This window comes from Pollicipes pollicipes, unplaced genomic scaffold (assembly GCF_011947565.3).
Source record: "Pollicipes pollicipes isolate AB1234 unplaced genomic scaffold, Ppol_2.1 Scaffold_6052;HRSCAF=7182_pilon_pilon_pilon, whole genome shotgun sequence".
NCBI classification, from domain to species: Eukaryota; Metazoa; Arthropoda; class Thecostraca; order Pollicipedomorpha; family Pollicipedidae; genus Pollicipes; species Pollicipes pollicipes.
The window spans coordinates 7,741,773-7,759,310 of record NW_023596805.1 but is presented as its reverse complement, the minus strand read 5'-3'; the positions used below and the strand labels follow the sequence as shown (position 1 = coordinate 7,759,310).

At 50.0% G+C, this 17,538-nt stretch overlaps 1 protein-coding gene and 1 long non-coding RNA gene across 2 annotated transcripts; one reads left to right on the top strand and one right to left on the bottom strand.

Annotated features, from left to right (window-relative positions):
- Positions 1 to 71: 71 nt before the first annotated feature.
- On the top strand, positions 72 to 12,753 carry LOC119104750 (protocadherin Fat 3). Its single transcript, XM_037228470.1, has 11 exons — positions 72 to 222; positions 678 to 1,279; positions 1,317 to 2,135; positions 3,052 to 3,150; positions 3,934 to 4,035; positions 4,674 to 4,762; positions 5,342 to 5,494; positions 7,334 to 7,528; positions 8,237 to 8,449; positions 8,950 to 9,288; positions 11,120 to 12,753. The coding sequence occupies exons 1-11, from the start codon at positions 72 to 74 to the stop codon at positions 11,322 to 11,324; spliced, it is 2,967 nt and encodes a 988-aa protein (XP_037084365.1). The 3' UTR covers positions 11,325 to 12,753.
- Positions 12,754 to 14,392: 1,639 nt separating this feature from the next.
- Positions 14,393 to 15,997, bottom strand: LOC119104431 (uncharacterized). Its single transcript, XR_005094922.1, has 2 exons — positions 15,921 to 15,997; positions 14,393 to 15,181 (listed from the first exon to the last, which is right to left on the bottom strand). It is a non-coding gene; the product is annotated as an uncharacterized LOC119104431 (long non-coding RNA).
- Between the last annotated feature and the right edge of the window lie 1,541 nt (positions 15,998 to 17,538).

Here is a 17,538-nt window from a genome sequence, read left to right as displayed (position 1 = left end):
CACCGGCGTCGTGGCCGCCGACGCCGCCGCTGGCGATCTGGCCACCGTGACCCCGGCCATCAGGGTCAGCGATGCGGACGAGGTGCGCAGTGAGCTGGAGTTCCGCCGACCGGCCTTGCGAGGGCGCGTTCGAAGTCAGCGCCCTGGCGCTGGTGAGCGTGGTCGCGACTCAGTTTGAGCGGGAAGTGTTCGAGTGCGAGCTGGAAGTCACGGACGAGGACGGCTTGCGATCTAACAGCTCCTTGACCGTTCGCATCGAGGACTGGGAACCTCGGAGGAATCCGGATGTAGAGGAGGTCACGGAGCTGACCCCGCGAGCGGCCTCAGGCGCACTGAAAGGGTCGGCGACTGGCACAACGATCCGCAGCGTAGGTCTCGCTTCGAAGAGCGACCTTCCGGTCGAGGATCCGAGTGCTTCCACTCACGGTCGCGACGAAAACGAGACACGACCAGATGAAGGAGGTCGCCGAGCAGACAACGTTACGGACCGGCGTGACTTTCGCTCGAGGGGCATTGTCCGAGTCCTCACAGATCCTCGCACAGCTGCTGACGTCGACACCAGGGGCTAATGCATCGGACGTGCTGCGCGCGACGGTAACGGATCCCTTCCGGTCTTCCTACCGGCTCTGTGGTGTTTCGTCTGCCAGAAAGCATCTCCCTGCAACCGCTGCCTGCAGGGAGAGATGATAACTCTACAGATGGAGGAGATGTGACGGAGGTGTGGCCAGGCGGTGGTGAAGCTGGTGAAGCCGGCAGTGGCAGACACTTCGCTATCGACTTCGAGAAAAACCTGGTGCGAGTGGTAAGGCCGCTGCGCAGTGCCGGCCAGGTCGTCCTCAGAATCCAGTCGCAGGAGGGCAGCAAGCGGAAGGACCTGCTGATTCTCATGGTAGACGTGGTGCTTGTCAAACAGCCCGAGCTGGTCAAGCACAACCTGACATTCTCCATGGATGAGGGAGAATACACGGACGTCGAGGTGGGAACGGTACAACTGACGACGTCGCCGGAGAGCGACCGCGTGCTCTTCAGCATCCCCAGCGGCGACAGCTCCTATCGGATCACCCAGGACGGCCGAATCTTCCTGTCGGGGAAAGTGGACTCAGAGCGCTCCACCGTGGCGCGCGTGCCGATCCTGGCGTGCCGCCAGCTGTGCATCGACCTGGCATCGAGCTTACCGCTGGAAGGAAGCGTACAGGACGCCTGCCGCGGATCCTGTGCCGCCGCAAATGTCACGCTGCTGCTCCGCGACCTCAACGACAACAGCCCCGTCTTCACGGGCGTCAGCGGACGTGGTGACGACGTCGCGCGGGCTCCAGAACGAACCGGACGCGCCGTACGCTGTGTACAAGATACGCACGCCGACCGAGTTGGTCCGAGCTACTGTCGTTGCCAACGTCTCCGCCTACGATATTGACAGTGACTCGACCAACAGCGCCGTCCGCTTCAAGATCCTCACGCCCAGCGACGACTTCGTGATCGGCGCGGAGACCGGCACGGTGACGGCCGCGCGTAATGTGACCTCGCCTGCTGGCACCGTTCTCCGCCTGACCCTGGCGGCCTATGACCTGGGTTCGCCCAGCCAGCGCGCGTTTGCCGTGTTGGAGCTAACCGCCACGGAAGGGAGCCAGGTGGAAATGGCGCGAGCATTCGACCGGCGCTTGTACGAGGTCCGCGTCGAGGAGAACACCCGAGCGGCCAAGATCTGGATGCCGTGGCGGCTCGACCCCTCCGGCCAGCAGCGCCGATGGACGGTGAATCCGGTCAACGGCACCAAACAGCCCGGTCGCCTAGCCGTCGTCATCACGAACAATTCCTTCTTGGAAATGAGCGGTCCGCTCGACCACGAGCAGACGCGGGAGGTGTGGCTGCTGGTGACGACAGACCTGCTGCCGGCCAGCTCTGACGCGTACTTGACCCCGGCTGCTGAAGGTCAGCCCCCGTCGCCTCGCAGAGCGCCGCCGAACTCCGCCGACCGCGGACCGAGCGCGGACGAGCTACGCTATAACCAGGCCCTGATCAAGATCGTCGTGGTGGATGTGAACGATCACTGGCCGCGGTTCAATGTCACCGATCTGCCCTCCATTGTGGGCGTGCCTTACGACGCTGGTTACGGCTTTGAAGTCATGCACATGGAGGTGAGTGAATAAGGGATGGTCAGGGGATGTGTAGGGTTCTGCTGACCAGAATTGTGCGCATGCCCGCGATGACATATCGGGGTGGCGTCCCCCTTTTGTAATCGCTCGATTTAGATGCTGGCATTCATTAAGCTTAAAGGGAATGTTCCACATTTGAAGATTTGAAGCAAGCATCAGATATGATGAAATGAGCTCCCTCATAGCTATTGGCATACTTTTAATTGGAAGAGATTGCCTGAGACAACACAAGTTCTCTGTTTCTTAAATATGCTTCTCAACACGTCATTATTTGACTGCGCCGCCGTCATCGTACATTGCACAGCATAAACTGAGAGCCAATTGACAGTCGTTACAGCTGAAAGTCGTGCGGACGAGCACCAGATATGAGCGATTCGAAAGTTACGTGACTCAGCTGTTCCAGTTCAAAACCCCAGACATACGTGGAACACTCCCCTTAGCTTTTGAACACATCGAAGGGGCAGTTGGTGTTTCATTTTGTGGTGCCTCGCACCGGGTGTATTCGGGCGATAAAAACCTGCGTCATATGATGTCCACATAAGTGTGTACATCTTGCCTACAAACGCAACCACGCTGACACTGTGGACTCGTGTGAAGCTTCATAAGTAACGAGGTACACGGGCTGGTTGACAATTATCTTCGCTAGTTGCTGGGATCAAATCAAAATTTGTGGAATCATGTGCTGTGGTTATTGTACTCCTTACTGTATGCCTGTTGAAAACGGTACAACTTCCGATGACAAATGTGGTGCGCATCTTACGTCAAGGAATTACACTACGGAATAATATCAAAATGCCCGAATCAGTAGATGACTTCTCTGTTCCACTTGAATCCGTGCTGAACGAATGCGACTTGAATCCGACTTGAATCCGACTTGAATCCGACTTGAATTTCTCAGGCAACCGATGGCGACAAAAACGACAATATATCATACTCGCTCAACGCCACGGACCGACATGTACGGGCCATGTACAGCATAGACCCGACGAACGGGCAGGTAAGCTTAGGTGTGTTGTGGTCTTGATTCAAAACTATTTGCATTATTGGATTAATATTGGTCACCAGCATGGCTTTGAAAAGCTTTGATAAAAGGAATTTGGATTTGAACACGTGTCCTGGTTTTAACCATAAAGTGAAACCAGGAGTACATCTCCACTGCATGCTTATGCGACTGAATAGCGCAAGCATGCCGAAGCCAAAGCTCACTCATGTCATTTATGTGTGCCACCCTGCGTCCCTTAACCACGCGTTGTCTCCTCAGCTGAGTTAATCTTCATTCGCCAAGTATCAGTCACCCCTGTGGTCCCAGTATTTCTGTCGCCGTCGTGCATATGGTCTCAGTATTACTGCCGTGGTCATCGCTGTGATCTCAGTATGCCGCCTTCTTATCTCTCAACTACAGTAGTCCTCCCGCCCCCGTCAGACGTCACCTTCCGCCATGGATTGTCCTCCTGTCACCAAAGTGACAGGGGGACAGTGACAGTGATACCTAATAAAGGTCTTACGTAACTTTACTTCACGCTGTTAAAGGTTTTGTTCTGCATGGATTGTCCTCCTGTCACTCATATTTGTATCTCAGTCATTCGTTCGCGTTCTCAGTCAGTCTCCAAACCGTCACACGTGGCCTCTCCGTCGCACATCTCCTTTTCTTGCACGTGACCTTCCCGTCACGTGCGGTCCCTGTTACGAGCCGTCTCCCATCAAACGTTGTCTCTCCACGACAAATTGCCTCCACGTCGCGCCTTGTCTCTCGCCGTCACACGTTGTCTCCGCGCACCAGGTGTGGCTGCTGCGTCGGGCGGACGACACGGCGCAGAGGATCCACCGTCTCCAGATCCTCGCGACAGACACGGCCAACCACACCACTCGCGCCAAGATTCTGGTAAGCCGCCTCCTCTGCTTTTCGGGTAGCAAGAGCAGCGGGAGCATCAGTGGCGAAGTGCGTGAAGGGGCTGGTGAGCTGCTGTCTGCGGTGCCGGAGATGGAAGGCGCTGCTGACTGGGGCGAAGGAGCCGGTGGATTTCAGACGATGGGCTTGGAATGGATGGTTTGAGGCTCGGTCTCCCTTCCATGGAACTGCCACCGGCCTTGCAGTGTGTAAATAGCCTGAACGGCTGTATGCATCGATGAATAACCGGAACATTATGAGGAGCCGAAAGTTGCCATGCATCCTCAGCCAAGACAAAAATTCAGCGCCTCTTGCTTGGGTGCCCTGGAGAACGTGACGTCCTTGCCGAGCGGTATCGCTTTACGTTGGTACGGTCGGCAAAGAGACCGCTATGTTTATGGGGGAATACACGCGGCACATAAAGATAGGTACGCAACTGGCGGCCATTTTAAATGTCTTTTGTCGAACCTAGATGTCATCAGTACGCCCAGTTGTAAGCATTGCACAGCGCCCATTTAGTGTTACCTGCGTGCTGTGGCTACGTGTGCTGCATTTCAAATAGTCGCAATATATATAAAGGCATGCAATGCATATTGAGGTATGCAGATATTTCACAGATTTGTCATTTGCAGATATACGTGCTGGATTCCCGGGACATGATGATAGCAAAGCTGAACCAGACTTCCGAACATATTCGGCAAAATCGTGACGTCATATCCAGGTACAGATGGCGCCGGCTGAGCTTCATCGCCGGCGCTGGTGCTCTTTTTATAGATGACGCTGGTGCTCACACTATAGACAACGCTGACATTCTTGCAATAGATGGCGCTGCTTGTCGCCCAATCAACGACGTCTTTGTTGCACGCATGGTAATCGTTACAAGATGAACACTGAGATTGCCTTCGTGTACTGCTTGCATTTATGAGCTTATGGAATGGCGACAGCAAGCTTGACATGATGCTTATAATGATTCGAGGTAAGGTGGCGTGTCGACATCAAAGGCAAGCGCACCGCAAAACGTAAATTTTGGCACTAGATTTGAGGCTCCATTTTGAAACTTGATACCAGGTATACTTTCGTTTGTTTCGCGCGCTAGAATCTGCACTTCCAGCTGTAGCGCCAATGGTGAAAAAGCTATTATACCAAAAGACATACAAAATATGTTATATAATATCTTTGGAAAATGCGCGTGCATGTAACTATCTTTCTATGCGAATCAGTGACCACCCGGTCTGCCTGGGTCGCCCCACACCATAACCATCCCATCATCACCTCCCCTCCCCCCTGCGCCCTGCCCCAGGGGTCTGAGCGAGATGGCCGGCGGCGATGTGCGGATCCTGCGCGTGGCGCCGCACTCGGACGGTCAGCTGGTGGACGAGCGGTACTCGGACGTTTGGCTGTACGCGCTCGACCCCCGCACGCGTACCCTGCTGAGCAGCCGCGACCTCATGGCGTGAGTAGATCCGCGGGTTCTCATGGCGTGCGTACCTCATGGCGTGAGTATCTCTTGGCATGAGTACCTCTTGGTGTGAGTACGTGGCGTGGGTTCTCATGGCACGAGTACCTCATGGCATGAGTACCTTATTGTATGAATATCGTATGGCATGAGCACCTCTTGGCGTGAGTATTGATCGCTGCACCTCTGAACGGGGTCTGCGAACGCTCGTCTCGCGGCGTAAATACTGGCTTGCGAACCTCTGAACAGATCCGCACGCGCGCACGTCTCTGGCATGAGTGCAGACCTTTCACAGGACGGTATGAGCTGGGAGTTTAAACTGCTCTCTCTTGTATACTAAAGGTCGAGTGCAATCAGCATAATAGCTCTGAACTCACGATGCCGAAGGCCAGAAGCTCAAGGTCATTCTTCTTTGCATCTCGCACGAGGTGAACATCCCGTATGTAAAAACTTTGTGATCGGCTGCGGTGTTACACAGGTCGCCGCTCGGTAAACAGCAATTTACGCAGTCGCTAGAGATAAAGCAAAGGTCGATGGAGCCGCTGGAGATATGACTTGCATCTGTATTTGCCTGCTCCGCCTGTCACATGATTCCATGTATATATATATATATATATATATATATATATATATATATATATATATATACGTACATGATTACACGAAGCGGAAGCGGACTTCCGTGTGGCCGACGTGTCTACAGGCGTGTTCACAATTTTTCCACGATACCTATATAATACGCGGGGTGAGCTTAGGAGGCAGACGAATTGTACACACACATGTGCATCAAACTGTGTTGTTTTGCAAAAGACACACAAAACGAGATTTTTTCTCAAAGGAAAGATGCGTCATATTTTCCGCTCTCAGGAATAGACTAGTCTACAGCTGTTAGTGCAGACTATTTACTAGCTGTAGACTATGTTCTAGCGGTAGACTAGCTACTAGAGTAGACTTTGTACTAACGTAGACTTTCTACTTGTATAAACATTCTAATGGCTGTCGACTATCTACTAGCTGTAGACTGTCTATTAGTGTTGACTAGTCTGCAGCTACTAGTGCAGACTTTTTACTAGCTGCAGACTATCTTCTAGTGGTAGACTATCTACTAGTGTAGGCTTTGTACTAACGTAGACTTTCTACTTGTGTAAACAGTCTACCGGCTGTAGACTATCTACTGGCTGTAGACTTTTTACTAGTGTTGACTATCTACCAGCTCTAGATTATCTACTAGCGGTACACTATCTGATAACTGTAGACCATCTCCTGGTGTAGACTATCTACTCTTGTACTAGGCCAACGCCCTATATGTAAAAGCTTTGTACTTGGCTGCGGTGTAACACAGATGGTCACTTGGTAAACAGCCCCTCATGCAGCCGCTAGGGTTATAGCAAAGGGTCGGTTGGGCGTCGAATATATGACTTGCATCTATGATCGCCTGCTCCGGCCGTCACACTATTTCATCGCGGTCATGGGGGTTGGTTATAGCCACTAGTGTAAACTATTTATTAGTTCTAGACTCTCTTCTAACGGTAGACTATCTACTTGTGTATACTTTTGACTAACATTTTGACTAAGACTACCTTCTTGTGTAAAATTTATGCTTTCCGTAGACTATCTACCAGCGGTAAACTTTCTACTACTGCAGGCTATCCACTAGCTGCAGAATATCTACTAGCGGTAGGCTGTCTGCTAACTGTAGACTTCTAGTGGAGACTATCTTCTAGCTGTATATTGTCCATTAGCAGTACACTATCTACCGGCTGTAGACTGTCTACTCGTTTAGAATGTCTACTCCGCGCGACGGGGTCCTGACGCGCCGTGTCCCTCTGCCTGCAGCCGGCTGGGCAGCGGTGACCCGGAGATGGCCTCAGGCGGTGACCAGGGTGTGCGCGTGGCGGGGATGTGGCCGGCGGTCGAGGAGAGTCGCGGCTTCTTCACCAACCTCAAGTTCATCATCATCGGCCTCTCGCTCACCATCTTCCTGCTCATGGCCCTGACGCTCGGCATCCTCTGCTGCAAGAGCTGCCAGAGGTGCGTTGGAGGCACGGTGTGGCGCGCAGGAGCGGTGGTTGAGAAGGGTCTGGTGTTGCCACCTTTACCGACGTTTGTTGCTCATGCTCTTCTCCGCGTAGCGTATGCGACGCGAAACGCTGTGTAATGCTTATGACTGGCTCATAGCTCAAAGCTAATAACAGGTAATAGGTTAAAGCTTATGACGCACTCGCAGCGAATGTAGTTTATGACCAAACATTCAAGCGTATTCTGCGCTACCTCTGCAGAAAGTGAAAACAGCTGAACGTAGTTATGCATCCTACCTTGAAGCACATTCTCGACGTAAGAGCGGCAAGATAAAGACACAACCTAATTTTTGCTATACATACGAGCTCTGCAGCTTTTCTAGGTCCACATTAATCACTTTCCAGCGAGTGAACGCATTCATTGTCCAAGCGTGATCAATGTACCTGTTATGCTTCACAATATTATGCTTTTTGTACCCATTACCTTCCATTTTCGTTCAACGAAAGTTTCCTACCAAGCCAGGACACAGACACAAACACAGCAATACTCGCTTCAAGTCTCGGCCAAATTCCCCATGTGAATCACTTGCAGAGCACATGAAACCCCTCGATTTTGGCGATTGATATGCACATGACTGTCTTACCTAGCGCTCCGTATCCAGGACAGGCATCCCCACCAATCCGCCACTGCCGGCACTAGCACGCCTCCGATACCCGCCAGGGACCGCAAGACGTCCCCGTACCCTCCTCTGACGATGACGCCGGCTGCTAGCGGCTACAGCACCACGCCGCCGCCTACTGTGAACAGTGACGTCAGCGGCGGCTCGCCGATGACGTCACAGCACGCCGGCGGGCGGTCGAGTCGCGAGATGGTGGAGAAGCGGGTCCAGCAGAGCGAGCCGCTGGCGGTGGTGCTACAGACGCCGCTGTACTGGTCAGTGGCTGACGTTGGTGCTCCAGACGCCGCTGTACTGGTCAGTGGACCGGTCAGCGATATCCAAGCGGTGGATTCGCCGCTTTTTTTTGTCCCGCGCTCTTGCTTGCTGTTGGAAGTTGCTTGAAGTTGGAAGTTGAAGGAAGCAGGATGCTAGTTGTCCTGCGGGGGTTCAGCATCGCAAGCTGGAGCTATACCGTAAGGCCTGTTGTACAAGGTGTCCCTCTTTGGTTCCGGCCGTTACTGTTAATTAATTGCATACCGTGGTGGATCCGGACCTGGTCTGGATCCGAATGTGGATCCGGTCTGGCCCCACCCAATTATCCATACCGGTATCACCTTTGGCCTTCCGGAGAAGTGAGCCATACTGCAACAAAACTTTCCATGCAGGAAAGGGAAACACATCACCGAAACGCAGGTGGGCAAGTAGAACACTGCCATTGTGTCGGTGTCTTCGTGCCTGATGACATGTATCAGAATTTGCATGTTTCTCCTCGCAGCAAGCCGTCCAGACGTCTCTCCGCGACCCAGGTCTCTCCCGGGCACTACATGGCTGACGCCAAGCAGCTGTCGCAGACGCTGGTGCGCAGGCGCGCTGACCCTAGCCCCGCCCAGCCCAGCTCGCATAAGCGCTACGGTAGCCTCAACTACCCGGCCGGCAGCCGAGCGGCCAATCAGCTCGCGGCGGTGCTCAACCCTGAGCGCCCATTGGTCGGCCCCAACGTTCGCCGTCAGTCGGTGACCAATAGTTTGGGAGATGGAACCGAAGTGGGCGTGGCCACCATGAGCTTCTGCAGCGAGTCGCCGTCGGATATGCCGCAGATTGACCACGTAAAGGGGTAAGAAATCATTTGAAGTGTTGTGCTCGTTATCACTCGACTAAGATAAAGAAAGACTGTTAACACATGCAATGACTTAAAAGTGTTAAAGGGAGTGTCCCGCCTTTGGGGCATGTTCTTAAAGCATACTCTAGTGAAGCCTCGAAACCATTTATGTCCTAGAATAGCACTGGGTAGTGCCACTGCGCTGTCCAGCCGTAATGAGTGTATTAATTTTGATAATTATCGAGTTCAAAGTACGCTGTTAACGTTTTGCAACATCAATACGCTTTTTCACTGCAGTCGCAACCACCGTCGTTGTGACATCCCTCGTGCGCACCTCTACTGGTGCGAATGAAAGAACGTGTTTGATTGGCCCAGCGGGCGTCAAGGGCCTGTTACCGAGAAGCGCACTGGTTTAAAATCGGGTCAGTGCGTCACTATGAACGATGTGATGCTCTCATTCTCACAGCCAAAGTGCGCCTCGAAAAGAGCCACTGTAGCATATGACACAGGCGAGTTTGAAGTTGCGGGATGAAGGCTCCATGTTCGCACATCATTTTGTCGAAACAGAGTGTTTCAAGTTTTCGTAGCAATTATTACCAAACATTTCGACACATTAATGCGTTGCAAACATTACGGAACACACACGTTGGAAGAAACAAGGCAAATGAAATGTAATTCTGCCATATTGGTGAGCAAGAGTTAAACGAAAATTCGCCTGCATAGGTGGTAACTTGAAATACTACACATTCTTATCTATTCAGAAGGATTTCGAGTAAACTGACAGTAGTGATGAAGTCGCATGCGACTCATCTAACAATAAGTGAAAAGTACAAAAAGTCGGGCTCCGCTCCGGGCTCGGGCTCTAAAAGGCACTGTTTCGAAGCTGCTCCATACTTAGGGCTTTTGCCCACTTACCTACCATTCTTGCAGAGAAACTAACGAGCTGGGGTTTTTGAATAGTAGATGTGGGTTATCGCACCCTTAACATGGCAGATATTTGCTGCATTACTCTGCCTAGGATAAATATGGCACGAACAGGAAACAAAGCATGGTACCTTGAATCAGTATTGGCCAGATTAAGTGGGACTAAAAAGGTATCGACTTCAAACGCAACAAAGGAGGCCATAACAATATTCACCCAAAATAGCAGCATGTGTTGTTTCCATAGATGTATAATAACTGCACTCTTATCCCTCCATGAGCAGAGGCCTTTATCCCTGGGACGAGACCATTTGCCATTGTCAAAACACAAACAGCGAGTCCGTGTCTCAGTTTGTTAAACCTTAACAAATTAATCCAAAGCATCGGGAAAAGTGAACAGACGGATAATATTCGAAAAGGACTGATGACCGTGTGATGGCTGATGGCTAGAGGGCGAGAATGGCCAAGGCCTCACGGGTGGCGGATGTGTTGGTGAAGGTAAGTCGTTCCGGTGAACGTTTTATCCCGTGATACGTCGCGCCTGTGGCGTCATCACTTTGTAATTTGCTGTACTTTTGGAGCTCGCTATCGGACATGATGATGATGGAAAATCTATCTGTGGCCCATATCCATCCGCAAGCGAAAAAACGGCAAAGATCGAGTCGGACCTTCGCTATCGGACATGATGATGATGGAAAATCTATCTGTAGCCCATATTAATCCGCGAGCGAAAAACCAGTAAAGATTCGACCTCGCAGGCCTCAGAGGCAGCATGGAACACGTGTACAGAAACGTTTTGCATTATTTTGTAGGCAGGCTCTGGTCCAGGAGACGTCTGTTTCGACATGAAGCGAGGCTTGCGCGTATAGGTGCTCAGATATGTCACAGGGGAAAGGGAGTTAAGTTGATTTGTCGTGTTCCTCAGTTTCAGGCTGCGACCAGGGCGGTTGGCGCCGTCTCCGCCGCGGGCTCCAGATGACACGCCTTACCCGGATTCTCTAAACCCCCAAGGTCACCCACCGCCATCTACCGCCCACCTGCGAACCAACAGTTCGGACGCCCGCGGAGAGGAGTTCTTGGACTCGCTGGAGCCCAATCGGTTCTTGCGCACTTGGTCCGTAAAGCGATGACCGTGAGTGGGAGAAGAAATTTGCTACGTGTGCAAGAACGACTGTGTAATTTCGTATGCCGCGCGCGCTCCGACTAGGACACCCCATGAGCTCTTGGAGTTGGGCAGACCATGACGATGCGTCGAAGGCAGTTCAGTGCCCCATGCGTGTCGTTCGATCAATGAGGATGCACTGATCTTGCAGCCAGCGAAGTTCAAACGCGGCGCACACCAACAGTGACGGGACAGCGAAAGATCGACAGTGTATACCTGGATGGGTATGGGATGGGATGGGATGCCGTGCGGTATATGTACAGTTGCGTTGTTTCTTTCCCGGTGCGACCGTTTATGCTTTTCCAGGTTTCGCGGTTTATATCAAAGGAGTACAGTTTACCATAATCATATTGTTATCGTCGTCTTTCGGGAGAGTATCACCCCGTGATCCAGTGGCTTTTTTATGGATACTCTTAACCGTCATTATCCTATAAGTTGGTGATACACACCTGAGTTTGTTGCGTGCAGAATGCGTTCGCATTTTACAGCATTCTTTTTGTGATTTTAGCAAATAGCTTTATTAAGGTTATGCTTCTTACCCATACATCATCATGCCGCTGTAATCGCTGTCAATTAACGTCATGTAAATGCTCGAATTAATGCAATCGATGTCTATCTACTTAAACGAATAGTGTCGCACAGGAGCCGCGGTTTCCTCCGGAATGATGATGTACATACAATAAAACTAACTACAAGGAATCGTTGAAACAAATTGACGCTGCCGTTTATTTTCCGTGATTTGAAGCGGGCTTAACTTAGAGGACCTTAACGGACTTAACTCACCCTAAGATACCTGAAATCGTCTATTAGTGTCATAGCATCACGACATCCGCAGTCTGCGCCATCCAATGCTGCGATGTGTGACACATGTGGTCTTCGCAGACTTGACATAGGCAGCTTCTTTTCGTTCCGCCGCTCGAGCGGGAGCCGGATTCCTGCAGACCTGTGCGGCTCGTGAGGCGGTGCTACTGGAAGCCACTGACTGCATGGGTCTCCTCGCACGTATCTGCAACGACAATCTATCTGCAATAATGCAGTCTAATCTATCTGCAATAATGCAGGTGGCCATGTCACTCTATCCGCGTACCCGAAATACAGGGGCAATGTGCTGAAGAACAGCTGATGCGACCTCAGGTAAGACTGTCAACTAGCGCATCTCAGTTCCCCAACCATGTGTGGTGAAGGTTCGCATATGCGTCATGAACAAATCTTAACTTTTCCTCCAAATTCGCTGACGCAACTCATGAAATGACGGCCTCGTCTGCTTTTCAATACCATCTGGTCAAACGCATTCGTCAAGTTATCAGTTTTGGCATTGCATTTTGCTCCACATTGTTCGTACCTAGCCGCAATGATCCACAACAGTCGGCTGCAACATGAGCCAGCATACCAGCAATCGAACACAATCTCATAGATCAAATTTAAATTTATCGTAGGTCCATATCATTCCCAGGTCTGATCCGGAGCTTGGTGGTCTCTGGGTCATCTCCATATCATCTCACAGCCTTCATAAACCCGCTGAAATTCATACCAGATTCGAGATGACCTTCAGAATGTCTTCAGGTCATCCTAAAGCCACGTTCAAGCCCGATGACATCAGAAATAAATGCAAAGCCCCGCGCAGCAAATCTAACTCCATGTATTTGTTATTCATTTACATATTTACTGATGCTATTTTATTCTATTTGTTATTTATTTATATAGTTTTATACTTTTCATTGCTAGCGTTTGCCACGCATTTGTATATTCATTTTTTATCATGTCTGAACAACGTGTATTTCTGCTCAGCTCAGTTTTGCTTGTTTGGCAGCACCGCCGCGGCCATATCCGAGCAGATCTTATTCGGTTCCTGATTATTCACCCGTGCCGCACCGGCTTGCGGGGCGGGGCTAGGGTGTGGTGGGGTTGGGATGTGGAACAACAAGTGCCGTGATTTTAGTCCGGTTGCCAAAATTTAAATTCAATTACATAAAATAAATTAATAAAATAAATTAATAAAATAAATTAACAAAATAAATTAATAAAATAAATTACATGAAATAAATTCGATTGCATTATAAATACGATTCTGCGTGAAACAACTGCAAAGAAGCCGCAGGTGTTCCGACAACCGCGCGCGGGAGGCAGAATGTCCACCAGTGTGAGTCGATCGACAGCTAATTTCCCGCTTCATGCTTGACGTCACTGGTATTTGTCGGGCGCGCGAGTTCGCAGTGAGCACACGATTCTGCAGGCATGATGCTCCCCCTGGTTGCGTCATTCGGCAGCGGCGCTGAGCGGTTCACGTGTCGCGTGGAGTGGGCTGTCGGCTAAAGGTCACACATCCGTCACGTGACCTTTGACAGCTTGTCAAAGGCTCCGGTCCAGCCCGAGCGTCCGTCCTGTCATCCGTGACCTTTGAGCGTTGCTGTGGTTACGAGGGTCACGCCTGCAAGCCAGGAAGCAACGTACGCCGGTGAAGCCATAGTGATGATTTGGGCTAGAACGTGGCTACTGTTTGGTGGTAAGGTGCCCATCATGAGTGCATGGCATGTGGCTTTATCAGCCTACTGAACACCGCATGCAACGATGAACAGACTGACGTTCTCTTTAATGGCATCCATAAATATTTATATATGTATATACACACACACACACACACATATATATATATATATATATATATATACATATATATATATATATATATATATATATATGTTGGGATCGGGTTAAGCTGAGCACTAGTGAACGCCCAAGCTGCCTTGCCGCATATTTGTGATCCGATTTCTTGTTCCAGAGCATTCAGGTTGACCTGACACGTAAGGTGTCAGGTCAACTTAAAGGTCAAACTCTTCAGCTTAACGATGCCCCGCCGCATTATTAACGGTTCGTTGCCGAAGCTTTCTCCAACTCCCAATAAATCCAGCGTGTCTGCTAACGGCGCGCTCATAAGAGGGTTACGGCGGATTGGCATACCGACAGTCGGCTTTCAGGTGTTTGCAATTGGTTCAGGGTGTTCTCGTCTCTCTGTACAACAACAACAAAAACACGCGATTCGACGCAAAGAATATCTTATGTTAGTGTAAATGCACAGAAAAGCTCAAAGGAACCACTCCAATGCATGCAAGCACAACTTTGCTCGCGTTCGACACCAATAAAGATAGTCATAGGTCATAAGACCAGGTTAAAAACCAGGCGTATTATATATTCTTCATTATAGCAGCGCCCTTTAGAAAGTGCACACTTGTGAATAACTGCGACACCATGTGGTACGTGCCTAAGCTCGGCCAAAGCATAAAACTCCGATATTACAGCGGTTATATCACTGGCTATATAACGATGTCCATTTAGGGTGCAATTTCTTTTCGTCCGGATAGGTTTCGCCAAGCATAAAAGGGCTCAGATCTTATTTGAAACATCTCCAGAATGCCTTCCCAACACCCCATGATCATATCTATAACACTTCAAATAAGTTCCAGCTCACTTTCTTTCCAGTTGGTATCCGAAGTTGGCAGACAATACCATCGCCCCAAATTATGTCCAGTCTACTTGCAGACAATCACCAACGCTCTCATCACCATTAAATTCCCTTCAGATAACGTCCGGCACAACTTCAGGATTCAGATATTCTCAAAATACCCCAGATCATCGCCAGCTTCTCTCCAGATCCCGCGCAGGTCACGCTGTGCCTCGCTCCGGCCTCTTCAGAAGAGCCAGATGCAGCAGACCTGGCCTTTCTTCGGGCAGAAGGCGTTCTTGTGCTGAGGTGCATTGCCACAACTGCGCGGCCGAGTACAATCGCCCCCGAAATTGGACCACACTTTAACTTGTGGTTTTGATAGTCTGAAGAAGAAACAATGACGTCAGATTTTGAACGCCATGGAGCTGACAATGGGATGAGGAGATTTGTGGTCAGTGCGGGCGTGGCGTTATGCTGGTAAAGGCTGTCTCCCGCTCTGAAGTGATGGTGATGACCATTAACCAGATCACAACATGTCAGCGGCAAATGACGCTTTGGCGTTGACTTACAACACAAGATGGTGGCTGTTCGTTCAGAATATATTCTGTCTTATTTGCAAGGTGATATTGGTTGCGGCTCGTTTTAAGTAGAACAAGCACTACATCAGCAAACGCATGCCAGACGGATGATACACGAATTGTACTTGAATTATCATTGGCCACTGCATATAGCTGAATAAAGAGGCAAATACAGGTCACACAAAACATGATGTTTCATGCTAACAACAAGTGTATAGCTCGATAGCACTGAGGTGAGTTTGATAAATGACATACTCATGTCGGTTCTCGCAAGCTAGGCTGAGCGTGACATTTTTCGCTACATTTTCACACAAGGACAAAGCATAAGTTACTGATATGCCACTACAGTCACAGAGACATCCCGCTGTTATGCGATATTGAATCTACCGCCAGTAGATCGCAGGCAGTTGCAAAATGTTAGGCACAATGTGATAGCGACTAGATGCGTTGTACAAGTTGAACACTTTGCATGCTTTTGGTTAGTTCCTTATCGTTACTAAGTTGCATAACTTTAGTATGTGAAGTTAGTTAATTGCAAAGTTACCTTTGAAGCAGCACTCGCGGCCTGCGCCGCAGATGCCCTTGAATGGCTGCTGCCAGTCGGGACAGCCGTTGCTGGCAAGTACACTCGCCTCCCGCGGCGACTGCATTCGATAGGATTGGTTCGGATCAGATGGCGCTGCAAACGTGATGACTGTGTTATAGGTTGGACGCTGCGGTGGCGGAGATTTTGTTTTGGTGCCCTCGCGACTGTAACCTTGAACTCACGTGCAGAATAAAGGCGATATAAAACTCAAGACATGAAAGTGGGATGTTTCGTTTAGGCCTGTGGGGTATTTAAACAAGAAATGTGTAAGTGGCGAACATTATAACGAATGGCAGAATGACCGGCGCCGTGTGAACTTAGAGGGCTCACGTCCAGCTCAGCCGAGAAGGGAATGATCAATAACAGTTAGTCATTCATAACTCATAATCATTACCAGTTTGATTATGACATGATGCTTAGTCCGAAAATTGAGTACTGCTAACATCATACTTAAATATCATCAATTAAGATTGATCACACCGTGATTTGATTAAAAGTAATGGCTCATCAACTAGGGCTAATAGGTAAATGATCATAATGATATAACCAGTTGCCCGAAAATGTGCAGCAAATGTGCATTTCATCAAAAGATTAATGCAGCAACATTGGATTTCTCGGCCAAGAGCAGCCAAAATGCGATGAAACGCAAAATTATAAATCATTGCTTTTTTCGATTACAAACAGGATGTCTGCCGGTGCTGCATAAAGTGTGCATCTGCAGTAAGACCACCGTCTCGGTACTGGCAAGCATGGGGATGGAAAATCCCATACGTAATGCGCTCAAGTCAAATATGACTCGGCTTCAGGTGGTCCGATACGGAAGCTGATGCGGTCGGACTGAGGCGGCTTTCTACAAAAAACCTGTCAGACGCAATAAACGATTTTTGCACAGACCACCTTCGCACTCCTACCAAGAGGAGAAAATTAACTAACCCCATCCATAATATAGAGCACTTAGCCGCCCTTAACAAAACAACCCTTTTTCCATCTGGCCACTGCTACCGTGAACTTGCAGAAACTGACGCTTAAAAGAGAAATTGACTTTGTCCGTGACATTCGTACCAGTGTCTCGTATCCAAAAATGTATTCTGCCGAGACGGTCGCTCTCAGCTAATGGAAAGTTCAAATTGTGATGTTTGTACAAGGTCAGGAGGGGCAGAAGATTTTAAGCATAATCTCCACGGCACGGCACGGCACGAAAGCCCCATGGAAATGTCAGGAGCATGCTGGGTATAAACATGAAAATGAGGCCAAGTGGTCAAAAAACCGGACAGAAAGGCAAACACGTGCTTCGGTTTTCGGTTAAAAGTAACTATTGGGCATTCACTCCTCCTTTCAAAAACAAGAGCAACAGCCCTTAAAAATACTCACGCCATCCAGCAAGCGCCGGTGTGGCCAGGAAGGCCACCAAAGCCACCAGGGGCACCGCAGCCGTATTCATGTTCGAACTGCCAGACGGCGGCCGCTACGGCAATGCGACGGGCTCTGCCCACTAACCTTGAAATAGTGTTTCCACCAGTGACGTCACCGGTCGGCATAGGAGTGACGCATGCCAGTTGGAAAAGCCCGGAACAGC

Bases quoted from the DNA above. Each gene is read 5' to 3' on its own strand.
- LOC119104750 (XM_037228470.1), top strand. From the start codon at position 72: ATGCGGACGAGGTGCGCAGTGAGCTGGAGTTCCGCCGACCGGCCTTGC. The intron at 4,763-5,341 runs GTACAGATGGCG...GCCCTGCCCCAG, and splicing joins AATCGTGACGTCATATCCAG to GGGTCTGAGCGAGATGGCCG. The intron at 8,450-8,949 runs GTCAGTGGCTGA...TTCTCCTCGCAG, and splicing joins CTACAGACGCCGCTGTACTG to CAAGCCGTCCAGACGTCTCT.